General features: G+C 38.0%; 1 protein-coding gene across 11 annotated transcripts in view; it reads right to left on the bottom strand.

The window, feature by feature from the left end:
* Window positions 1–27,091, bottom strand: part of CLIP1 (CAP-Gly domain containing linker protein 1) — a 74,206-nt gene that overhangs the window by 42,879 nt on the left and 4,236 nt on the right. For all 11 annotated transcript variants that reach the window (XM_064466095.1, XM_064466102.1, XM_064466099.1 and 8 more), the window contains 4 exons: window positions 17,468–17,663; window positions 16,389–16,957; window positions 2,828–2,952; window positions 1,508–1,724 (listed from right to left, as the gene is read on the bottom strand). In XM_064466095.1, the coding sequence (XP_064322165.1) occupies window positions 1,508–1,724; window positions 2,828–2,952; window positions 16,389–16,957; window positions 17,468–17,561 (1,005 nt within the window). In that variant the 5' untranslated portion in view covers window positions 17,562–17,663. The remainder of the gene's footprint in view (window positions 1–1,507; window positions 1,725–2,827; window positions 2,953–16,388; window positions 16,958–17,467; window positions 17,664–27,091) is intronic.

The following is a 27,091-nucleotide window of genomic DNA, read 5'->3' as shown; positions in this document are numbered from 1 at the left end:
GTCTGCTGTGTCAAAACTGGTATCAGGAAATCCTGTTTCTTCAGCAGCTTAATTTTTAAAGAAAAAGTATCAGAATTATTTTGACAGTCCTTTTAACTTGGATGGTAACCAAATGTTCATGTTGCCTGAGAAAATGAGTTGGAAGAAAGCTGAAATGTTAGTTCCAGTAATAATGGATTATAGAAGCTTTATATTTTACAGCCCAAAGCATGCAAAAGCCCTGGGTCATAACACAGAGGCAAAATAAGCAAATATATCGTTGATATTTACAATGTGTAACTGTGCCTTCTTGCTGCTTAGAGTATGATAGCATATGGAATAAAATGTAGAGGTCCATATTAACCCTTCATTAGCTCATGAAGCCCTGACCCTGACGTAGCACCATATGCTAGTGCACCAGTTTCAAACTAGAGGGCACTCTGCAGCTAAAAGTACAATTTCCAGGATGGATTAAGTAATAAAGTCCCACTGTTAGTGCCAAATAAAAATACCTTATCACAAAAGGCATAAGGGATTAACCCTGTTGCCCTGACCAACTGTTGACCTCTGCTCGCTTGTAATCTGCTTCAGTTTTGAAGGATGACAGTAAGTCACCTCTCTGTTCTGCACCTGTTGGTCAATGGGACAGTATGCCAGCTATCCAGTTCCAGATCAGTGGGAGTGATCTCTCTCTAATTAGATGTATTTATGTACTTTGATTTAAAAAAAGGAAAAATCTAGGGTGACTGTGGAAAAACCCAGTTATTTCTATGCTTTTAATTGCCTTAAAAGAGAGATGTTTTAAAATTCAGCTTTCCCAGAAGATTTCCATTTTACTGCTGCAATGCAAGATTAGGACATTTATGTAACAGAGCAACTTTAAAAGAATCCATAAGTGTATTAGGTAGAATTAGTACTGTGTTAGAATTCACCTGAGCCACTGTACTTTGCAACATTTAGCCTTTATGAATTCACAGGATTAAAACCAAATCTAAAAGAAAAGAAAGAGGCTTCTTGTAAGCAGACTTGATAATTGCTACTTCTGTATTTCTCAGCTGACTCATCTCTTTAAAAGAAAACGTTTTACATTTTAGACAATTTGAAGCTTCCTGCTTAATAAAACAAGTTTGATATATGGAAGCTTTAGTGCATACCAGATCCCCAAACACAAACCCCATATGACAGAGGCAGTGCTAGGAGAATTAACAACTAAATGGAGATTCCACTCAAAGAACATTGACGCCTTTTCAGTTTGTTGGCATCACAAGCCCCTTTCTTATTGCAATAACTCAGTTAGCCTGAATTAACTGTGTAAGCTTAAATATTCAAATACTCAGCTACTCTTCAGGGCTAGCTAAGATTTCCTTCCTTCATGCATGCTTTGAATTAAAAAGGGAGCACAATTAAATGTATAGTGTGCTCTGTCCAAGATCCATTCTATTCTCAATTTATGCAGGTAGACCACAGGCAAGTGCCACGTGTATTCCTGCATGGGAACGTAAAGCATGCAACAGAAAAAGAAGCTTACTAGTCCTGTACGGCTTGGCTTGCTGCTTACTGAAGATGCCACAGAACTGAGAGAGCTCAGGGAGGATGCACTTGGACTACGTTTCAGGGCTGTGGGAGTCGCAACCACTTTTCGCACAGTTGTCTTTGCTTTCGCTGGTGTGGTTGATGGGAATCCAATCTTCGTGACTTTGTGGACTGGAGCAAACAAACCGTATTTTGGCTGACACTGAAAGTACCTTTAAAGAAGCAAAGCAGACAGATGAGAGTACTAAATTAATTTCTGTCTTTTAAGATACATGGTCTGGCTTCACAAAAAAAATCTAGATCAATAGTGTAAAAGTATTAAAGGACAGGGTAACAGCTGGTGACAATCTATATTAGACTGCAATTTATTTTTTTAACACTAGATTTGCAAAGGGGACTTAAGAGGCTGAAACAGCATGATTATATCAGACTTCAGAAATTCAATAGAGAAAACTCTTGAGCTAGAGCTGTTTCCTAAAAATTCCATTCAGATTCAAAATTTAATATGCATAGCTTTCTTCTTTGATACATTCCTCTGAGCTGTCAACAACAAATGTGATAACAGAGAGTTAAAACTAAAAATCAGATTTTAACTAAATCAAGTAGTTTTATATTTTATTACATACATTCCTATACATGTATGCATACATACATACATAAGATTCTACAGAATCTTACATAAATCTTTGGTTGTATATGAACAAAAGCCAATTAAAATTTTAAGTTATGATCACCTATGTTAAGGTGGCACAATCCTTGTAAATCCTCTTTTTAGTGAGTTAAAGCACTGTTCTTTATACCAAATGAGAAAGTTAAACTGTGCTGTGAATTAATGCCCTCTAGGTGTGATTTATGGGAGGAACCAGCTATACTGTTCCCAGTCTTTACTATGAGGAGCTATTGATATACGAGCTTTCAGTTCCTGTGATGCAGGAAGATTTCCCTTAACTTCAGCTATTAGATACCCAGAGATATTTTCTTAACTGAGCAGTCATTCCAAGCTGAGAAACCAAGCAGACATTCAAAAAGCAGGAAATTTTGTTTTCCATTACCAGTCTATGAATAAAACTCACATGGGAGTAGGAGAGATCAACTAATCCCATGAACGTGGCATTGATGCAGACTTTCAGAGATGTGTAGGCGTCATAAAATTCAAATCAGTGCCTAACGACCCTTCACCACCATGAGCAGACAGTCAGGTTTACAGCTTACCTACTTCCCTTGATATAAAGTTTCTTGTAAGATACTAAAACACCAAAACAGAACATAGAGATGCAAAGTCTTTAAGGCAGCTGCTATCTGATGATAGACTAACCTTGTTCCAGCAACAGCTCCATCGTTCTTTCCCAGAGGTTCATCCAGTTCTACTCCACACCATTCTCCTTTAGCAAAGTCAGTTTCTCCCAAGAAACGTACAACTCCAGCTTTTGTTCCACCAACCTGAAGTGGTAAGACACACAACTGCATTTAATACATTTCCAAATTAAAATACCAAATGGAGGTAAAAACCTTTCAGTACAACCATGTTCACAAAGCACATTGATGATATGATCCAGTTCTTATTTTGAGCTGCATATTCTTTTGCCTATGAGCTTGTTTTAGTATGTTGAACAGATCTTCACAACCAAATTACTTACAGAAGGAAAAAACCAAACCAATCAAACAAAAACAATACCAAACAAAAAAACCAACCCACACCAAAATCAATTCCCTAGCATTTAGCTCTGCCCAAGTTGGTATTCAGGAATTTGTCACTATTGAAGGCCACAATTCTATCAGGTGACTTGATATGGCTATAAGATTAAAAATATATTTAACAAGACTCAGTATAATCAGTGTACTGAATGCAATAGATTTGTACTATAGTTTCTCAGAAATTTCTGTCAGCAAAGAAGGATTTCTAAGAACTGCTTATTTCTTATTCTAATTCTGCAAAGAAACGAAATGAGAAATCTCATATTTTCTCTAAGGAATAGTTCCGATAAGCTACATAGTACAACCCTCTCGCATTTAAAAGAACTGATATAAAGCATAATGCTGTGCACTTTGCAAAATTTTAGATGCAAACTGCTATTTGAATTCTCTTGGGAGGGGATAATGATTTTCTTTATCTTTTCTTCACTTTTCTTGAAACAAAACAAAAAACCAAACGCTCCTAAATGGAAAACTAAAAACCAGTTGTTTTCAAACTTAAAATATTAAATCTTTACAGCCACTCCAATTACTTACGATGTCTGCAAGGTACAGTTTTTCATAATGCCCGAGGCGGGGGAAAGAATTGAATTAAGCAAAGCAAAGGGTGTTCAGCGTGACTGACACTTGCCAAGAAGGGCCACAAGCCAGAACTGCAGGATTCCTGCAGGTCAGAATGACAATACATTGTGCCCTATTTGTGTGAAAATCCGTTCAGCCTACATCTAGCATTACGGAAACACGGAAATGTTAATGCAAGCCTCTCGAAGAGATTCACTGGATTCAACACAGACTTTTACAGGGCCATTGCTTTTTTTTTCACTTTTATTTTCCAGCACATGTTACACAGTGAGGAATATTTTGTACCCTTAGCAGCAAGCCTGGATGTAACCCACCAACACAGAGACTGTAGTTTTCCTTTTCATATACTAAAAATTATATTAGGATTTCATACAATTTTTACATTAGACATTCTATTTCTTGGGGGGGAACTTCCCAGGATAACTAGAGAACTTCTTGTGCCATAAACTAAGGTGCATGATCACAGTACACTAGATAATTCGTATTAATACATTTGGGAAGTGTTCACACAAGAGGTTAACCAGGAGGAATCTAGGAATGGAGGACGTTATCTTGCAGGAAAGCACAAAGTGTCCACAAAGTACTAAGTAAGTGCGCAGTAGATGCCGCGCACATTTGTGCTGTAGCTACTGGCTCATCAACTTCCCAGAGCCGATACCTCTGTTACCAACCAGGCTTCAGCTGATGAGAAAAAAAAAACAAACCCTAATCTACACTAACCTCAGAAAACCAGGGAAGAATAATTAACCCTTTTTTATATTACCAAGTGAGAAAGCTGACAGACATCTTTCATCCACATTTAAGGTGGAAGTCCTCTTCTCCTCTCTCATTAAAGGAAGTCTTGAAACAACATTTAACCTGCAGGTCACTTTTTTACCTTGCTTTAAGTGGCACTGTAGCACATTACTCTTCATGGAATAGAAGTACACAAAGTTATCATGACTCAACCTAATATAGTAACTAGTAGAACATTTGGTATTTGGTGTTCTTGGCAGAGAACAGACAAACTTCCTCTCTCAAAAAACAAGCATGAGTACTGTCTTAGAAAAAACAGTCATAAATGGCCAAGAGAGTCACATGGAATCCTGATCTCCTCTGTGGCACAGGGGTGAAGAGGGAATATATAACATTGTTTAAGTGTTTCCTGGGAAGAACCATTCCGTAAGTCACATGTTGTTCACCTCCATACATAACCTACTTTTTCCTAGTAGTTTCGCATTAACTTAAGTACAAACATCAAAATAAAATTTAACTGAGCAATATGAGAGAAATACATGCATGTGTCTGCGCTATCAGTCCATACTAGGTCTTCCAAGTTGCCCTTCTCCTTATTTCTTTAGTAGCAAGACTGGGGTTTGTTGTTTGTTAGGTTTTTTTTGTGTTTTTTTTTTTTGTTTTCTTTAATGATACATTTGGAAGACATTTTTAGGTGAAAAGACTGGTTGGTTCTGTGAGTACTGTTTTCCTATTTAATTTTGTACTGTTGTCTGCCTCAATAAACGGAGTTAAATCAAAAGAGGCTGTAAAAAACCCATTAAAGAAATTAGACAGGAAAGCTAGAACAATAGCCTAGATAAGGAGCATCCTTTCAAAGACAATAGTCAGGTCTGCGGTTGTATAGAGGGATTCCTTAGCTCCTTTTACAGAACTGTTTAGCCAGGTCAAGGAATTTTATTGCAGTTTTGTGGAGCGGTGGTGGTGGTGGTGTTGTTCTATGCTTGGTGGGTTTTTTTAAATTTTATTTTATTTTTTTTAAATAAACAACATAAGACAATTACTGAAACACACACACAATCTTTCCACAGGAAGGTAAGTGGGGCACGCAAGATAACAGCTATCTGAAGCACAGTAGGGGGAAAGGGTAACTACACGCAAAGACTCCCAGAGCCAGGAAAAACTGTTGCAATCTGTTCCCTCCAACTCAACGTAATGCTAGCTCCAGGATAATATAGATTAAACTTGGATGCAGAACATTCATTCCTTTTTTTCATAACTTTGCCCTGTTCATCTTCCACATTTAGGTAAAAAATGTATTGCATTTGTTTTGAAGACATTGCATTCAAATCACAAACCAGGAGACGCAACCTGGAAGAAAAGCTTTGGCAATGACCAGTGCCCATTGGACCTGCTACAGCAATCACAGTGGTTGTGCATGGGACTGCAACCCAAGGCCTGGTGGGAGTGAGCAAATGGAGGAATTCACAACCTGAGAACATATGGGGATGCACAGCATGAGATCCCCAGGAGAAACAGCTCTGTGACTAGTCCTGTAACCATGGTACCAAGGTTATTTTAAAACAAGATGCAAGGAAGAATGCCAAAGAATTTTTGTTTTTTTTCCAAACTTAGTCAAGGTTTTTTGAATAACCGGCTACTACATTTCTGCTGTCTTCAAATATTGAAATGTGTAACCTTACCCATAGCAGGAATCAAGAGTACACTGTGGCAGTAAAGTGCTCATAGTTTTGCTCAGATTCAAGCAAAAACCTTCTAAGTCTTCAGCTTTAAAGTCAGGGTCAGCGCTGCTCTATAAAGCCTGGATCTGTTGAAGAGTTCCAGTCATTCGGACACACCTGCCCCAAACAATATATTTACCTCCAGCTGCAATTAAGTACTTTGCGTGTGACAACACACCTACCTTGAAAGCATTTAAGAAAATAATCAGTTATTCCCTTGGTAGTACAATGTGAGGTGCTATTGTACAACACAGCATGGTAAAGGTTTTTCTATGCATAAAAGTTGCTGTACATATACAGACCTGGTGTTCTAAAGGGGAAAAAAGATTAAGATGTCGTTACACTAAATTGTACATACCTATATGTAAAAAGAACTGTACGTACAGAATTATAGCATTTATATAGATTTACAGAAAAACTATTTAAAATTTTAAGAATTATAGCAAAAAAAATAAAAACAAAAAAAACCCCATACCAAACAAAAAAAACCCCTAACAACTAGTTTGTTTGCCAGTAGATCTACTTCCCAGTAATGCATGATGGACTAAAAAATAATTAAAAAAAAAGGCCCAGTTTCTAAAAGAAACAGGGAAAAAAGTTTAATAAAAAGTTTCTAAAAGTTTTATGGAAAAATGGGGCATCACTACCATGAAGCCAAATCTCCATGACCTTCAATCATGCTAAGGCAGGTCACTAAATAATAGATCAGAGAAAAGAACTGCCAGACCTTTTTTTAGTCAGTTATCATTCTCAATATAGTCAAGCTGTACATATATATATAAAGCAATAATATGCCAGAGAATCTAGGTTAGGCTGTGGGTGATTGTGGGGGTGAGGAAATTTGCTTGGAATTCACTAGTGTTACATCAAACACATGGGAAAAGTGACTAAATTCCATTTATCACATTATAACTAAGCTTACATTAGTTTGCTGCAATGTAAAGTGAAGTAGTAAAATGGGTTTGTGAACCTGACGCAGCTAAAAACCTCCTGATGAAAACACATCGTGATGAGCAGGTAAAACTTTGTGAGAACCTTTGTAGGTCTGCATTTCCAAAGATAAGTAGAAGTAGGAAACAAATAAACTAGTGTAATCCAGGAAAAAAGAGATGGTCTGAAAAACGAGACTGCTATTTAAACAGTACTCACTGAAAAGTACAGATCTCTCTGAAAAGGGGATAGCCACTGTCTGAACCTTTGTCAGTACAACACTCACTCAACTCAGAGAAGCTGAGCAGAGCTGAAAGGTGAGTAGCAATTGCCCTGTCTCCCCTTCTGCCTGAGCACTCATTTATGGTGGCTCTTGAAAAGCATTGCTTGGATATTTCTGTGTTTTGTCACCCAGACACTGCTTCCCCCCCGCCCCCGGGCATATTCAGAACCATTCAAACCACAGCATGTGTAATATGCAACACCTGAAAAAGCAAAAAACATTCAGACAAACAAACACCACCTTTGAAAAACCTGGGATCTACTAATCGGAACCTTCTTTCTCTTGTTTCTCAAAATTTAGAGGAACTATTTCCAGCTGGCAAAAGCAATTGTATTTAAGTGATCTGTTCACCCATGCAAGGCCAGAGGGAACTATAAGAACATCTCCTCTGGCTCTCCTGAAACAGGTCTTTACACTTCACCCAGTTACATCTGTAATTAACCCTGTAACTACTGAGCTAAGCTGCATGTGTTGATGTTTTTAGATCAGAGCTGATATCCATCAGAAAACATGCTTCCACTGACAGTCCCTTTTCATAGTTAATCACTCCATTGTTAGAATCATATTTAAATCTGAAATAAAACAAATTTGTGGCTTCTAGCCACTGGCTCTCACTATGCTTTTATTTGGAAGATTGTAGCCCTCAGCAACTGGCATCCACCATGCAAGAACACACGTTTTAAGCAAGACACCTCAATTTTTCACTTTGTAAATGGAACAGATTGAGTTCTTAAAACCTTTTATTGCAAGATACTTTCTCTTGCTTGAGTCATTTTGCAGCTGTGTTCTGAATTCCCACCAATGTTTTCAAGTAACTAAGGATGTAACTATATAGGGTATTTGAGTACTAACCAGAAGCCTGGTCAGCACTGATTAGAACACCATGTATTTTCATTGGTCCTTCTGCCACATCAACTCACAAACTCCTCTTCAGTACCTTTAGCTCCTGCATCTTCTTCTGTCACCAGGCTCTCCAGCAGAGAGCTGCCCATGGCTGTTACGCAGCTTATGCTCTCATTCTTAGGCTCATAAGCTCTGCCATTGAATGCAAAATGCAACCAACAGCTTGGCCTGCTGGGAATGAAATGACAAGTCCCACTGGACTGCTCCATGCATATTGTTCTTCACGCCTCTGACTGTCCAGAGGTTTCATCAGGAATGATTGACAATTACATCCAGAGCATGGACCAAAGTGCTGAATAGTATTAGCACTAGATTAGCTAAAATTAAAACCACGGTAGCGATCACATCCAATGGTGGTACCAAGCAAACAACTTTGTTTTGGGGTGGGGGTGGGATGGGTGTTTGCCATCTGTTTCCCAGTTCTTAAATATATCAATGAAGTCCAATGCTAATTTTGAAGTTAGACTGATAGTATTAAAAAAACAAAAAACCAAAAAACCAACCAAAACACAACCAAGCCACCACACAACAGTTTTCTTCATTAAATCTATAGTTTCAAAGAAGGAAGTAAACAAAACTGACATGTTTTAATTGTCAACATCTGGTTCCTCTGTCAGTTTTTGCCTTTTTTTTTCTTGATATTAGACAGTCTAGCTTCAGATTACCCTAATTCCTTTTAGAAATATCTGCATAACATCCGACACTTGATCAAGGCATGACTAGAAGACTGCTAGAGGGTCTACTAAATATTAAACCTGCCTGTCTTAATTCAGATTTTTCAAATCAGCAATTCTGTGAATAGCAAGATTAATTATTTCAGTTCTCCTGTGGATTAGATATTATGGTCGAGTGACTTTGCTATCCAAAAATGCAAGAGTGACTACAGCTATTTCTATTGATAAGAACAGTATTTAGACAAGACCTTGATCGTGTGGATTCTCTCATGTGCAAAAATCTGTTAAAGCAAATTGCAGCTTTTCCAAAATTGGTCATTAGATTCTCTACCTTCTATTGGGCAATCTGTTTCCACGAAACTTGTAAGGACTTAATCTTTGAAGCCTCTACGTTTCTGCCCAATTTGGTTGCAGTTGACTAGCAAGTTCAAAACCAAGGCCAAAGCAGGCAAAGTAATGTGCAGTAAGACATTCACACAGACACAGTGCTATCACACCACCCCTCCCTTCCAGAAGAAAACAGTTTAATAATTAAAAATTATCTGCTGTTGAGGTTCAAGTCATTCAATCACCTCATTCGGTCAGAAAGGAAGCAATACAAAAAACTAACAGGAATTCCATGCTACAAAAGCCACATGTGAATTTGCCACCACAAAAAAAGTGAAGGCAAAGACTAAAAATAAGTAAATAGATCATTATTTCACCCATCCTATGTTGAAATGCGCAAGGACAACATGTTCCTGGATATCACTCCCCTTGGGAAGGCAGGGGGAAGGGAAAGGAAGGGAAGGGAGACAGGGAGCCCACACAAAAAAGTAAATGAGTCTTGCATGAACCTACTATTAACAAAGCATGTGGAAAAGTCACCTATTGCGGCCATTATACCCCAGTAACTCACATGCAATTTAAAGTTAAATAAGGTGTTGCCAAAACAAAATGACTTACAATTAGACATAGCTCACACCTTGCTGCAGTAAGATAAATTTAACATGTTATTCATCGGTGAGCAGATAGGTGACCTGAAAAATGCTTAAGTGTAACATCAACAGAAAGCCGCAGTTCGCACAGAGAAAATTGCCAAGATCATGAATTACAGACAAAGCCTTTGGATATCCTCTGTGCTTCAGCTATATTCTCACACATATATTTCATGCTGTGGCAACCACTTCACAAACTAATCTACATTATGCTTTACAGTATCCAAAATACTATGTCTAAATATACATACATACAAGAATTACTTTCATCCTTAACATGCCAAAGCCACCAAAATACCTTACAGTCAACTCAGCTTAAGGATAAAGCAAAAGCACGACTGAGCAGTTAAGCATTGGGATACATCTGCAGTCACAATAAATGAGGCTCAGACAGCTCCAGCGGAGCACACAACAATCCCATGTTCTCAACTTCCAAATTTTTCTTCCTTTTCTATCTTCACATGCATTGTGGCAAGGTATTTTTATACTGCTTTAACTGTAACAATGCCAATGAATATTCTTCTGACAGTTAAATACTATTACAGATTTTTAAATAGACTAAAGTCAGAAGTGCATTTTCTTTTCAGAATGTTATAGAAATTAGAAAATGGAAAACTTAAAAATACCACATGGACAATGCAGGATTAATTTTTAAGGGAGAAACTTCTCTCTACATGTGAAGTTTCTTTTCCCCTTGGTTGCTTTTAAGAGTACTGGAATTTAATCAGTTGACAGACTTACGTCATGTTTACTTGAAGATAGGTTACACGGGTGGGAACAAATCTGACAATAATCTCCTATCAGTCTCTGCCAATTACATCACTGAAGAACTTACTATTAAGAACTATCACTATGAAATAATGAAGCAAGAAATAACTTGCAGTGAGCAGTGTAAAACAGACAATAAGAAATTAGACGTTACTCATGCATGGAGAGTAACTTTCCAAAAAGGCCACATCAGCATATGGCTGTAAATCTAGTTTGCAACCTTTTGTGACCATATGGATGGAGGCCCAAGATACAGCTTTACAGCTCAGCTTCAGAAGCATCAGATTTGGCAGACCACGATGAAGCTGTAACTGGTTAAATGAATGAAAGCACTTTAATCCCTTGAGAAGGCTAAGGTCCCTTAGGTTGATAAGATTTATTTATTTATTTATTTATTTAAAATACAGCATCTGGTCCCTCCAGGGAAAAGCTGAATGCTCACAAAGCTGCTTCAACCTTTGGTAGGTGCAACGGTTGTCACACGAAGCAGGTTTCCCCTTATTATTTCAGCCAGCTGGGTTTGTTAGGTTGGTTAGTTCAGGGGGTTTTGTTTGTTTGTTTTTTAAATCAACATTGCATTGCGCTCTTAAGAAATCATATGTGTTTGCAGTACCAGGGCAAACAGGTTCTCTGGCTGCAACTCAAACAGGAACGGGCTTAGCCTGAAAGTAATTTGTATTTCTGAATTAGTGTTCAGCTATTCTTTCCCCATCTGGTTTAGCACCCAGGGACAACACTTCCACTGGTACAAGAAGGGTTCACTTTTGCATAGGAATTCTTATTCATGCTAGGTTCAAAATGCTGAAGCTACAGTCTAACTTTCAGCAGGCAAATCAACTACAGTTGTGTTGAAGAAGTTGCACTCTGTCATTAACCCAGTAAAGGCAGGACGAGTGTAATGAAGAAAATGCAGATTTCCACATCAACACTTCCTACTTTACAGCAATCCCCAAATATGAGATCAGGCTGCCCAGAGTTACTGTCCTCTCTCTAACAACTAAATCATATCCAGATTACAGAACATACTTCAGATGTTAAGAATGGAAATTATGGTTAATACAGAGCTATTTCAATTAATCTTTGCATTAATAACTTTTTCTTTGGTTTAACTATACTATTTTTTTCCAGTAAAAGTTAGATAACAATGCAACAAATGAAAAGCTGAATAATAAACTGTTACATATATAAAAGATTTGTGGTTTCTGATATGTACTTTATCTCCCTATATTTCCAACATTTCTACATATTAACATGAAGTATTTCCAAATTCTTGTTAGTGAAAGGAAAACTACTGCTTAGCTTCAAATCAACTAGGCAATTAAGTACACGCTTGCTGAATATGGCTCAGATACACTGGGATTTGACGGAGACAGACTTCTCAGAGATTTCCAAGACAGCAGGAGGCTTGTGGGCTGTTTTAACCTAATTGTCTTTGAGGAGTAAACTACAGAAATCTAAAGGACCTCTCCTTTTGCACTGGAACATTGATTTTGGGGTATAATACTTCAGCTCGTGTATTCACTTCACTTAGATTGATTTGCTTTTCATTTGCTTTGACTCCTCCAGAATGTCAAGGAAGAGAACTTCTAAGGAAACACGACAATGGGAATTTCTCCACAATTATTATATTTCCCTTATGGACACTGATGCCTACCATGAGCTACTTTTTAATGTTTACATCTTGATTTAATGGCCTGGAACATGTCTTCAAATTGAGGGGGAAAAAAACCTGAAAAAGTTGCAGCTGACTTGCAGTAAATCTACAAGTACTTTTTCTTGCAGGCATCCACAGGAACACAACTCAGCTGACATACCACATACCTTGAAGCACTGTCTGTCTGTTTTGACATTAATGAAGCCTTTTTTTCATATACAGGGTCTTTTGGAAAAAGATGTTTTCTTCCCCCTGAAAAAGCAAGCCTGTTTGCTTTTGCATCTTTTTATCCCCGCGCCTATTGCATAGTTCAGCAGAACCTAACATGAGTTAATCTAAGTAGACCTGAATTTGATAATATATAGGCGATCGCCTCACAACTCTATTTGCAGTGGAATATCTTTTCCATGACAAGCATGAGAGTATCCCAAATGCTTAGCCTGTATGTAACCACTATTCTTCCTAATGTTATCTGAATTAAGGAAAGATCTTGTAGGGCACCTGTCATCGTTTCCAAGTAAATCAGGGATCTGTACATTGGAAGCTTCCTTTATTACTAAATCTAAATATTTTCTAAAGATATCAGCTCTCCCATAGAAGTTTGAGGAGACTCTATACCTAATGCTACATGGTTGCATATAATTCTAACTTTAAGTGCACAAAAGACCGGTGAAAAGACCAGAGATCAAAGGAATAGAAAAAATGTCTTAAGCTTATTTTCTTATCTAAATATAACAACACAGACCATGCTCTACATCTTTAAAAACCTCTTAAAGATTTCTTTGCACCTACAGCCTTTAATCAAACTACCTCGTCCCAACACCACTGGCTATGAATATCTGATGGAGTAGTTTGCTATGATAGAATGGAGAAGCAACCATGAAGAGTTCACAGCTTCTTTTCATCTTGGTAGGAAATCAAAAATGTTCCAGCAAAGCTTAGCTGTTGGGAATGTCAGTTTGTCAAGCCTGAAATGCTTTGAACCCAATGTGTCAGGCTCAATAAACTTCTCGGAGATTTACATTTGTATAATGCAAGAAAGAAATTGAGGTGAGATTTGAATTGGTAAATGCATTTCTCTGGCATTTAAATATGTGTCAGAATGGCCTCTTGTTTCTTGATAACCCAGATTGGGCGTGAAAAAAAGCGGTATGATTTTTGCCTTTTTTGTTGAAGGTATCATCCAAAAACAGCCAGTTGCCAACAACAACCACCAAACCAAACCAACAGAAAAATTGAACAGGTCAAACCCAAGTTAAAAAAAAAAACAAAAAACCTCGAACAAATTGAAATACTTCAGTCTAACACTACACACCCTAAGATCACGCACAAAGTTGAGCCACATCTGAAGTCCATTCTAGAATGTAATCTTAGCTGATGAGCTCTGTCTTATCCATCCTCGAATTTGCCCTTAAGGACGTACTTTTCCAGTTAAGTATTTTAATAAGGCTCCCAAGTGAGCTTTTGTCTATCATGAATTCTTTGTTCTGCTGAACTGCAATTCTACACTGCTGGAGGCTCACCGTTTTAAGACACAATTCTCAGCAGTTGTTTTCCCCATACATGCATAATCATTGCAGCATTGCTATTACTAAGAACCTTCACAAAGCATTCAATAGCAGTCAGTCCAAACTGCAAGAACTGCCGATTGTGGGCAGCGTTTAGTTGCTAGAGTTCTGCAATGGTACAGTCAGACCGGAGCTTACCTCGGGCCTATGACACTACACTGTCACTTAGAGGGGAAATTCTGTGGTGAGGTGGGACTTGCAAATGCCATCAAGCCTCTCACCCTCTTGCGTAACATTATGGAAAGGTTACTGCTGTCAGTATAAATAAAAAACAAATGACATGGAGCAGTCCAGTTGCATTTGTACCTTTGATAGAGACGGAACGGCTAAGTAAGCTACAGTAACTGACAGGCAGGTCTTTCACGACAAGCAGTGCTAGCTGTAGGCTCTGAGGACAGTTCCCAGCAACTTCTCAGTAACAGCTCAATTCTACAGTCCATAGTGGTGGAGAGGAGTTCAGTAGCAGAGGAAAAAACCAAAACATTAACAAATGAATGGATTATTCAGCCAAGTTTACTATTATTCGCACTAACCTGGCGATTTAAGATATTTACATGTGAATTATTATTAGACATGACATCAGCAGAGTCTGGGATCTACTACAGAAAATTAGCATGGGACCCAAAAAGCCAGCAGACAATAATTCTGTACACTTAACATTCATATTTCTGCACGTACACTGTTTTATACTGGCATATAAATTACAGATATGCATCACTGACATGCTGTGCTAATAATTGCCCCAAAACCTCAAACTACAATTTGATGATTCAACAGGAAGACTCAAGGCAAACAGAGGAAATAGGGAAGATTAAATACTAAGTTTAATCTGATCTACTTAATAAACAGAATTTGGGATCTTACTACCATCAAACTGTGGCACCTAGGATATGCTGTTTCTGTAATTTGCACTAATAAGATACAGGGAAGTTAGAGTGATGCCTTCATAGCCATCAGAGAATTTTCCCACCCAAAAAGGATATCCCAGGAGATCTCATAAAGGTCCTTGAGAAAAAGGCAAACAAGTGGTTAAAAACGGATGCTGAGACAGGGCGGTAGTCTCTGACAAAAATAGCTAGGGATAAACGGTAAATCTTTGTTTCCATTGCCACTCCAAGAAAACACATCTCTGCCCAACTCCTAGCTCGCAGCCGAACCCTGCCCTCACTTCACCTCAGTCTCCTTCACACTTTCTTCAACTTGGTCCTACGTTTTAAGCTTTCTTCACACAGAAAGAGGAGTCAAATTCTTCCTTAAATTTTTTTTTTAATGCTGAAGAATCTGCGCTGCACATTCATTATGTGGTGGGGCAATGCAGGACAGACAATAAAACCCATGAGATCTTTTTCTACACAAGGATCTTATGGTAACCCCAGAAATGCTTTCTATGCCAGGGCATTCATTCCTGTCCTTGTTTTTACCTAATGGAAATATTTTTAAAAATTGTATTCTAAATAAAAAGAGATTGTATCAAAATAACAGTAAGATAATTCTTCAGCTTAATGACGCACACAAGTAATTCAAACCTAAAATCAGATCTCTGTTACAGCGATCGTAGATCTGGTGGACATACAAATATCATTCTGGTTATATTTGAAGGCTACATACATACCCTTTAAATAAAGAATACAACACAAACAACGTATCACCAGCTTTCTACTGCCTTTTCAAACAAAGGCTAGTGTTTCAAGGCAAAGTTTCCCACTTCTCTTAGTAGATGTATGTCAAATCAGTTATCAAAAATGACCCATGCTCTGTTACCTTGATCCAAATATAAAAGGTATACAACATAATTATTTTTTTCAAAAAGAATTTAAACTAACACAACTTAAGTCCCTTTTAAAAGGGTGAAATGATACATCAGCAGAAGCATTTATGGTTTTGAATTTAGGAAGGGCAGCCAAGTCACATGGCACATGACCAGCAGAACACGTAATTGCTGGGTGATCAGTGGCATTATCTGACTACTTCTGTTGCTGCCTACCACCACTGAGGGGAACAACTGAACTGCTAGCTTTCTAAAGACAAGGCCCTAAATAGTGCAAGAGAACTGCATGGAAATCTCACAAGCTAGTTTTTTACTTAGCATGACTGTAGTTGTTGAAGTTATGGAAAGATAAGCTACAAATATGTTGTTAAAGACCTGATTTTTTTTTTAACCACTAGCAAAACATAATAGATTAGAAACTGCCAACCATTTTACCTTGGTACTGCAAAGATCTTACTCTACTATGCAAAACCACGTGTGAAGACCTTGTCTACAGAAGATACTCAATGAAAAGAAAGCTAGAGCATAAATTTACATTACCTTGACCAAGGAAACAGTAGAAGAGTTTTGAGTATAAGCAGAAGTTGCAAGTTATGAACCAAAAGCAAAGAGGCATCTTACCAGAACTCGATCGCCAATTTTGAGCTCCCTTTCTCCTTTCTTTAGTGATCCAGCTTCAGAAAGATTTGATATAGATTCACTTGCAGTTTTTGAAAGATTGCTAATCTGAGGCGTTGAATGTTCCTTAGCAGCAAGCGGTGAAGTTTTTTGTGGAATCCCTGAAGGGGGGAGTGCAGCGGCAGATGAAGACACCATACTAGCAGTTGATGTGGAAGTTGGTGATGTAGCTCTAGAAGCATGAGCTGTCTGTGTACCATTGGCTTCATCTTCCACCAGCACTTTTCTTGTCAGTTTTGATGGTCTTGTAAATATTCCCCTCAAGGGTTCACACTGGAAATAGCGAACTCCAGCCACAGAGCCATCATTCTTACCAATCGGTTCATCTAGTACAATTCCTGCCCACTGTCCTGGAGCAAACTGTGTTTCACCGAGGAACTGAATAAAGCCAGGTTTATTTCCATTGACCCAAACACGCTCCCCAACTCTGAAATCATCCACAAATTCTTCATGTGCATCTGCAGTGGTTGTGCTTGAGGCCTTTTCACTGGAAGCGGCTTTTTCTGGGGGAGCTGGAATCAAGCACAGTGCAAAAGCAACAGGAATCAAATACACTAATACTCCAGAGAGCATCATGACTTAGTTTCAATGTAAAAAGCATTTGGAAATATATGATTTCTAGAAGGAAGAGCACAGTTCCAAATTTTCTTAACTTATGAAAACACTGTAATCTCTGGAATACAAAATCAAAATCTAAGGACAAAAATTCAAAATCTAAGGACAGAGACATTGAGTGCATTTAATGTAGGTTTTGGTAAAAATCTTGTAAAGATTGCAAAACTTGCCTCAAAAACTACCCAATCATCTTTATCATGACAAGGTTTCTTCAAGGAAAACTACCTGATCACATCGAATTAGTAACTTCAGATTTTTTGCATATTATGCACATTTTTTTTAGATCAGAAATACAAGCAAAAATACCTTGGTGTAAATAGTAAAAATAGTGTATACTCATAGTTTTCAAAGTACTTTTTGCTAGAAGATGAATATGGGAAAAATTAAGATATTTAAATATTCCTTACCAGCTGCAACAGATGCAGGTGTTTTTAGCAATGTACTCCCATGCTTGATGGTCTTTGAAGGAGCCTTAAGTCCACTTGGTTTTAACATACTCATCTTTTTGCAATACCAGTGTTACTCCTCTTTGTCTGTAGCAACTATCTTTTTCCAAACATGGATAAAATATATTATTTGAGTTTTTCCAACTCTGGAATAAACCTGTATATAAAATATTAGACATGGAACAAAAATCAGTATTTTAACTCCTGCAGAAGAAATTTCTATATATACACATGGTCTGTGTACGAAATGCATGGTAAAAGATGCTTTACAACAACAACCAGAAGCATTTCCCAGGATAGCATTTCCATCTCATCTTTTGAAGGCCATTTCCTATTAAAAGTCACCGAGTCTGAACACAGAACATCAAAATAACTCACTTTGCTGAATACTGCTGTATTCATCTTGAGCTTTAAACTAAAAGGCTATTTTAAGAAAGAAAAACAAACCCCTTAACAGCATTACTAACATTACACATAGATATAACCACTCTGTGCACCCTACTGTTTTCAGTCACATTTTTCAAGTGTTGCAATACCCCAGCAAAAACAACTTGAGACTAGAGAACTAACTGCAAGAGAAACCAAGAAAACCACAAATTTCAGGATAAAAGGAATAAAGTTTTTAAGAGAGATTGGAACTGAAAAATGAAGACTGATCAACAGAGTTAGATGATGACAAAGAAAAAGCAAACATCCACCTCAGCTGTATGTGATCTTTCAGATCACAAGACACACTGGCTCGCAGTCCCCAGCACAGTGCCCCAGCTTCGCTCCTCTGGAAAGAGGAGGAGGGACTCTTCCCTACGTTGCTAGGATAGAGCGCTGCTCTGCCTTGGAAGCAGCTATAAGCTTTTCAGGGAACTATTTCATGAGGTTTTTGCCACAGAAGGCATCTTCCTTCTGATTACAAAGCTTTAGAAAGCCTCTTTATCTGTAATGAAAAATCTATTTTTTTTTCTATAACATGAAATCAAAGCCAAACTGTAACATGACTGGTCTCCCCACCATCTTCAAAAGCATTAACTGTTCTGTGTGAACACAGGTTGGATATTTGCTAAGCTTTTAAGGCACTGACAGAACAGCTATGCCCACAAAAAAAAATAAAATCATGCATCTAAGCAAACACCTGTGGCGGGGGGGAAGGAAACGTAGACATGTAGCAATAGACTGTTTGCTCAACTGTGCTCAGAACATGACAAACAAGAACTGTAAAGCAGGTCTCAGTCCTGCCGTTTACTCAGCTTTGGGCATCAAGGGGTACACACGCACAGGCAGAAAGCTGGCCAGTTGCAGGCTTCCCAAAACCATTACGAGCAGCGCCCAGGCGCATACTGGGTGTGCAGTACGTTTAAAGGCAAAACAAACACTAGTGAAGGAGAGACTGCTATGCTACAGAAAGGAAGACTAAAGAGACAAGCCAACCATGTCTTTTACCTACCAGCATAAGTTTCACCCCTCATGTGTTATTAATAGCCAGCACGTTGGTGCTCCTAAAAATCAACTGACTGGGGGGGGAAGGAGGGGAAGTATCAGGCACACTGCTTTATGAACCTAAATAACAAAGTGAAACATTTCTTCTGCTATTTCAAGATCAGCCATGCTGATTTCAAGTCATTTTCTAAGAAGGCTACAAGAGTGTTATAATTCAAAAAAGCATTAATTACCACCTTGGCTGTATGGTGTTTGTCTACAGTTTAAGTTAAGCTCCATGAAAACTCAGAAGCAGCACTGTAGATTGCTGAACATTTTTTCTAGCATTGCCAGAAGTATGTCACCCACCCATCTGCAGAGTTATGACTACTGAAGAGAAAAATGTCTCCATTGTTTGTGCAAGATGTATGCCAGTTTACTGTTAATTTTTAAGCAGGAGCTCTCTAAAATCAAAGCAGGAGGGTAGGCATGAAAAATGATTAAGCTGTGAAAGAACTGAGAAGCATACAGTTATATAAAAGAGCAACTGGAAGATCGCATAAGATGTCACTTTGGAGACACCAGGAACACTGGGGTTTTTTTCCCCCCTCTCCTAGTACATACCTGCCCTCCCTGCTAAATCCGAGTGCATTGTAGTTTTTCGTATTTTGTTTTAGAAATCTTTTAAAACTGCACTTTGCTCTTACATGCCAAGGACTTGAAAAGCCTTCCTTTTCTCTCTTATACACATGCTATCTACCTATTCTTCCTCACACTGTAGGCCCTATTTCTTCCACTGCCAGGACCTCCATGCATGCCTCAATTACTTTCCTCAACCCATCAAAATACATGCAACGGAAAAACTGTACATAATAAAGCATGATTTGGTACAAATACAGAAATGTGGGAAGTATCAAGGTCAGTTCTTTTTAGTTCACAGTCTTCTCTGTCAGCACCAAACACCAAATTTATGGAAATTCAACAACCTCATTTGGGTCAAAGGCAAGTCCCCCTTAAGAAAGACTGGCTCCTAAAACCAGGAAGCCAGAAGCTGTCTTACAGTATTCCACCATTCATCTCCATATACTACTACTTTTTTTGCCCCCAAAGAGCATTCCAGCAGCACACAGGTAGTAACCACGCAAACTAAGTATATTAAAAGAAAACAAACGCTAAATTACCCCCCAAAATTACACTTTGCCAGTTTCAAATAATTATTTATTAATAGATGTTTAACAAACCTCTGCTCAACAGAAAGCTAAAATGTTCCAATATTGCATTTCTTGGCTCAGGATACTCATTCATATTTTAATTTTGCTCTCCACAGTCATGGGTTATATATTTGCTGTGTCATTTGCTTTTCTCAATATACAGGCCTTCAACTAGGCCAGAAGTAACACAATCCCTTGTGCCCTGGTTTCAGAGCTGCTGGAATTGTAGCTTAATTTTAAAAACTGCCAAAATATAGGCAACGTATTTTGCTAAATTACTGCCTTATTGCAATAGTGAAAATGCAACTTTGTCTTAGAAAGAGACAGGACCTTCATATAACAGCATTTCCTAATAGAATTCATAAAACACTGAAAGCACGTAAATTTGCATCAGTAATTTTAAGCATTACGCACTTCAGTGTTTCCTAAGAGGCTCCAGATGTTAATTTTAGTTCTCGTAAGAGAGAGCAGCTTGGCGCTTGTCTCGATTTGTTCTCTTCCCTTCCTTGAATCTACCTCAGCTCTCCTGAAAAAGAATCCGTATAACCAAAAGACAATAACATTAAGTTTCTCAAAAGCTCATAACAGGAACCTAAGGAAATGCCCCAAAACAGTCTGATAATATATACTATTTAAGTGTTCAGAAAGCCACAAGTTCTCATAAAATATTTTAAACACAAGCTTTACACTTGTGCCATTACTGGGAAATACATTATTTCTTACAATATGAAAATGCATTTCATTCTCGAATGAATTGCAATTTTTGTGTGTGTTAGCTACTAGAAATTTTCAAATGCAGACATGAACCCCTGCATTGGCCCTTTTAGCTGATTAATAATATTCTTATTCTTCTTACTTAACTTTTACAGACCTTGAAGTAGTAGCACACGGATCAAAGCAATCCATGAGCAACAAGTTGAGAACCATTGGTTTAAGAAAATAAATCCTACTAATCTGATAATAGATATTAATTCTTTTGGCAAGTTGAGATTAAAAATAAACAAATAATATTTAACCACATAACTCTGAATTAGAAAAGGAGAATATTTTGCAACTGTCAAAAAATAATTCCTATAATAAAAGAAAACAGCTGTCCACCACTGTGTGTTTCGAGACTGTTTTCAACAACTAGTACTCCAAAAAGAACTAAAACACAATTACATAAGAAAACAGGGATAAAAGCTAAAGCCTCAGCTCACTCCACTTAAGAACCCTGTAGTCATGACAAGAATGTAACAGTACCAATAGTTCTTTAAGCTTAGTTGATATCTGATAAGCATGCTGTCATCACCACACCCTCCTTCCTCAGGACAGGTAGTGACAACATCAAAAGTAAAACGTTTCATCTGATAAAACATTAGAAACAATGACTTGACAATTTAAGGAAGAAACAACTCGGGACTATGGTGGAACAGATGCAGTGTTTCCATGGAGAAAAGCAAGTTGTCTGTCCATTTGGTACGGAAACAAAGAGGGCATTCCAGAATAGAGCAGCATAATGTTTGAATTGACTCAAACCAGACTGCATAATCTCCATCTTCTGCATGCAGACACATGCAGTCTGACTGTGCAGAGTACTTTGAGGCTGGAACACTACTCTTACGGGTTATTTGTGTAATAAAGTGAAACAATTTCATTGATGACCACCCGCTATCAGTCCTGCACAAGTTCTTCAAAACATTTAGTATTAAAAAGATTACTATTAAACTTTACTTAACACCATTAAGAGACTAAATATGCCTTTCAATGCAAACACATTTCTAAGCTCAAAAAAAAGATCACTTCAATTTGTTAATTCTCCTAAGCATACCAGTGCTTTGCAAAATACGTATAAACATTAAGACTAACAGACACAGAGTAAATATTCTTAAAGGACTGCGTAGAATAGGTAACTCTGCTGAGAACCTCACAGGGATCTGTAACCAGAGAAGATCATATGCAATCCCTGTGGCAGTCAACTAGTAGGTATCTCGAAAACAAATTCTGACCGTACCATGAAGAAAATGTAACATGTACAAAATAAATCAGAAAATCCCTTCTGTAGAAAAGTGATATGGAAAATATCCACAAAGACCACCACGATCCAGTAACTTTACTTTCCTGAGAGAAAAACAAACTCACCACATGAAGCACTACGTTTGAAATAACAGCCTGAACGGCATTTCTTAAATATCTGTTTCATACTCTTGATGTTCATAAACACTACTGCCAAGCTTTCAGAAGCTCATGAATCACTCCTCAAATATCCTGACAATGGTTTAGAGAAAATAACTTGGAATTTTGAACCTGGAAAGTTTTCTCTTCTGGTCCATGAGTTACTCCAAGAGCTCAGACCCTGCACAGCTACAAATGCATACAACTCCTAAAATTACTGCAATCTTAAAACTTTGAAGCATATAAGCATCTTCTGTATGATTCAGATGTAATTCTTATTACAGCTCTGAAAGTTGTATTTGTGGTCTCCTGGGCTGGTATTACATTTCTGTAAGAAGCGAGTGTGTGTGTATAGATATATGTATTTCCAAAAGCACTTACAATAATGCTCTTACTTGAATTTATAGGCTTTTGAAATTTATACACAATTTAAAAATACAACCACATTTTGGCTTTGAACAAAATAAATGCCTTCACATTGCACTGCTATTTGCTTCTTGCTACCTTTTTAGGTAGCCTCTTTATTTTCCTCTGTGCAAGAATGTGCCAAATCACAGAAACCAACTTCTGGAAGGTTCAGATAGGAATGAGATTAATTCATCCACAGCAGGTCCACAAACTGACCAGAATGGGACATACCCACCAACATCCTTACTGAAGCAATTCTGGATGAGGCAGACATAGCAGAGGGATAAGTTGCAGAAAGGAGACAGCCTCACACGCCCTCCCTAAACAGCATTTCCTATTGCCACCATCTTGTTTTGTTTCCAAGGAGGAATACAAGTATGTTCCCCCACTACCAGTGATTATGCAGCCAGATTTCTCATGTTTTGGAAAACTGCAATGTCAGAGGACCCGGAGTATGAGAGACGAGGCATGTCCTGGAACAACAATCTTCCTGACCATGACGCCTCCTCTGATACGTTCTGGGTCTACTGGAGATACTTCATACTGGGCAACCAAAAAGACTGAATGGCCATTTCGCAAGTGTTGGATTACATTTATAATTAAATAATTCCACAGCACACAATACCAATTGTAAACGTTATACTAAGCTTCAAAATCAGTTCTGTAACAACTACAATTAGTTAAACTAAAAAGATGGATTTGGAAGCCTTCAAGCATTAACTGTTCAGAACTTCTCTTGTAATGATGTAGCACACTTCATATATCTAGCCATTTACTACTGTGCTGGTTTTGGCTGGGGTAGAGTTAATTTTCTCAATAGCTAGTGTGAGGCTCTGTTTTGGATTTGTGCTGGAAACCCTGTTGATAACACAGGGATATTTTAGTTCCTGCTGAGCAGGGCTTACACAGAGCCAAGGCCCCTTCTGCCCCTCACCCCACCCCACCAGAGAGGGGCTGGGGGAACACACGGGTTTGTGAAGGGACGTGGCTGGGACAGCTGACCCCAACTGACCCCAGGGATGTCCCACACCATATGACATCATCCTCAGCATATAGAGCTGGGAGAAGGAGGAGGAAGAGGGGGGCATTCGGAGCGATGGCATTTTGTCTTCCCAGGTCACCGTTACATGTGATGGAGCCCTGCGCTCCTGGAGATGGCTGAGCACCCTCCTGCCTGTGGGAAGGAGTGAATGAATTCCCTGCTTTGCTTTACTTGCATGCATGGCTTTTGCTTTACCTATTAAACTGTCTTTATCTCAACCCATGAGTTTCCTCACTTTTACCCTTCTGATTCTCTCCCCCAACCTACCAGGGGGGAGTAAGCGAGCGGCTGTGCGGCGCTTAGTTGCTAGCTGGGGTTAAACCATGACAACTACTTAAATAAACCATTTTGGAGCTATGAATTCACATCAAGGTCTCTTTGCATTTAGCCCCTGAAGCCACTTACTGAAACGGTAAATGAACTTCTCTCTGAACCTAATGCTCATGACTCAATGCAAATTCAGCACATTTTGTCAGCTCCAAAGCATTTACTGAATGAGTAGCAAGTTTGGACTGAAACAAGCCAGAAAGCACAGTAGGCATTTGATAACAAAGCAAGTCACAAACAGCAAATTTTTACAGTACTGATGTAGCAGCCTCTGTAGTCATTGCTAAACCAAACTGATTATCTGAATATTGCTCAAGAATTTAACTGTACTGTTCAGTGATTAGACTATGGGATTACAGAGGCATCTTCAGGTACCATTTAGGTTGAAATGAAGAGAATTTAAGAAAGAATTTATATATAAAACAGAATTAAGAATTTAAGATTTCAATAGAATAAGGGTTGACATTTGGGAGTCTACATCTGATTACTCATTCAACACATAGCAATTAGAAGGGAGCATTTAAAAACACGACTTCAGTTTTATTTTGTCTCCCAGAAACCATAGATTTTGATGTCAATTAATCAAGTAATATGACGATCTTAATATATTCTTCAGGTACATCACTACCATAAGAAAAGACACCAAAATAATATGCATCACTTAATTCAATGTTTATCATGCTAAGTGCCATCCGATCATATTTATTTGGGTTACTGGATGCTCTGCTTACTGCCAGCATCACAATATATGGGCTGGTACATGTCCATCAAACCGGTATTATGTACCTCACTTTTAAAGGTGGAAAAAATTCGGCATTTAACACTCATCTGATCAGGTGGAAAAAAATAAAAGGAGTCCAGAGCCTTCTCTCAGATCTGCTGTTTGCAGATACTGGTATAGGAAATAAAAATTTAATAAGAAAATAAGAAAGAATGTCCCCTACTTTATATAGGATCATTCTTCTTATGACGTTGTACGTCGGCTCATTCCAACCCAGTCCAACACAACCCTCATATGAATTCTTGAGAGGTATACCCTGCACAAAGGCAAAGGCTCATCCTACATGAACTACAACGCCTCAGTTTCTCATACCATGTTCATAACAGAAATATGAATTTTATAAGGGACAGATTCTTGAGGAAGTGCATCTCTGTTTATTTTAATGAGGCATAACTATTAAATTAACAGAATTAAAGCAATCCTTTGCTCTTCTGAAGTACCTCCAAAGTCACTACCAGAATTACTTCAGGAAATTGCTGTTGCATGCAAGTTTTAGTACATCTTTAGTCTAACTCGAAATACAATTTACTTTTGCTACCATAAAAATACAAAACCAAAAGCTTGAATAAGTTGGGAATTATGCCCACTGGTATGACACAGCTCTTTTGACAGTGTCATTGATTTGATGAATGTAACCTGAAACAAAGAGTGGCTGACAAATTACTCAAACTGAATCATATCTATATGATCGCTAGCAGAGGTCCTGAAAAATCTTTCAACTCTATTTTAGAGGACATTGGTTTAGATAAACATTACTTAGTCTGAAGCAACTAGTATGTTCTGTGAAACAAAGACACCCAGAGGATATTCAAAACAGTCCCAACACTGTAACGTAAACACTATGCCTTGTCATCACTCATCCCACTATCAAGCACCATCACACCACAGTATAAGGACATCCCCATAAATAGCCACTGGTTTTCCGTACCTTCAGAGAGTGAATCTCTGTTTCCTTAAGAACTCAGAAGACACTCCTACTTTCTTGCACACATTGAGGGGAGTGGAGAACAACAAAATTTGTTGTTTGGGAATCAATCCAAACACCCCACAATGCTGCCCCTCATTAAGGACATGGATAACCTGGAGCTCAACCAGCAGCATTAGATCTGTTTCTTAACCAAGACAGAGAGTAGGCACTATATTTCTGTATCATGGAGATTACTTGAACTGTTTTCCATATGCGTTCACTGATCCATACCATATTCAGGACCAAAGACTTTTAGATTATCTTTCAACATCAGGGCTTTTATGACAGCTAGGCCTGCATACAAATATGTATTTCTCCTTTGATTTTGAATCTGATGGGTAATTTCAATTAAATAAAAAGACAGGACATTTCTAAAAACAAATATTATATTCTTATATGTTTCACAGAAGTAGGCCAACCAGTAGGAGGGAGACTTGTGTTCTGAGTCTTGAGTTTCTCCCACTTACTTTAGATCAGACCAACTAATTTCTGAAGCAAAATGGAAAAATCAAAGTATTGCCACCAATACACTTGGTAGCAGCAGATTATCAGTAGGTTATCAGTATGCTTGGAGATAATATACAATTTTAATATAATATAGTTAGGAAGGCAGCCATTATGGGACGCAAATCCACTGGAAATTAGAGGGTTTTAGTGACATTGCTGAGTTGGTAAGTAAGACACGCAAGATGATACATGGCTGGTTTTCTACCTTGGAAAGTGCAGAACTTTCCACTGCAAACTGGATAAACAGGATTCTCTCTGCATATGTTTGGGAAAGGAAAAAGGCTGGGTAAATTCCTATAGCTAAGAAACTGTACTAAGAGCAAGATGAATCAGATCAAAGATAATAAGAAGCTTAGGACCTCAAACCATCAGCTAGATATTGCAGCAATGCTATGAGAAAGATAATTCATTAGAGCTTCTGCTCTGCTTATGGATTTTAATTGTGCATCAAGGGCATTTAAAGTCACCTCATCCTATCATTCTGTAACTTGCTATGCTCATTCAGATTCCTAAATGCCTTGAGATTCTCACTGAAAAAAAATAATGCTGAAACACAAAAAAACAAACTACTGAATATGAAGCACAAATAAGACCGGATGCCTGTAATGGTAAAAAATTATTTTGTGCGAACAACATCGTATTTTTTTCTCAATCTATGTTGCTATTTCTAAACACAGTCTGTTCACTTTTTTTAAAAAAGCTTCCCATCTTTAATTAATAAGGAAGAGCTGATAGCTGTTAAAAAGCTTTAAAAAAAAAAATCATTGAAAACATGATG

Source organism: Phalacrocorax carbo, chromosome 15 (genome assembly GCF_963921805.1).
Source record: "Phalacrocorax carbo chromosome 15, bPhaCar2.1, whole genome shotgun sequence".
Lineage (NCBI taxonomy): Eukaryota > Metazoa > Chordata > Aves > Suliformes > Phalacrocoracidae > Phalacrocorax > Phalacrocorax carbo.
This window is presented reverse-complemented; position numbering and strand designations above follow the sequence as displayed.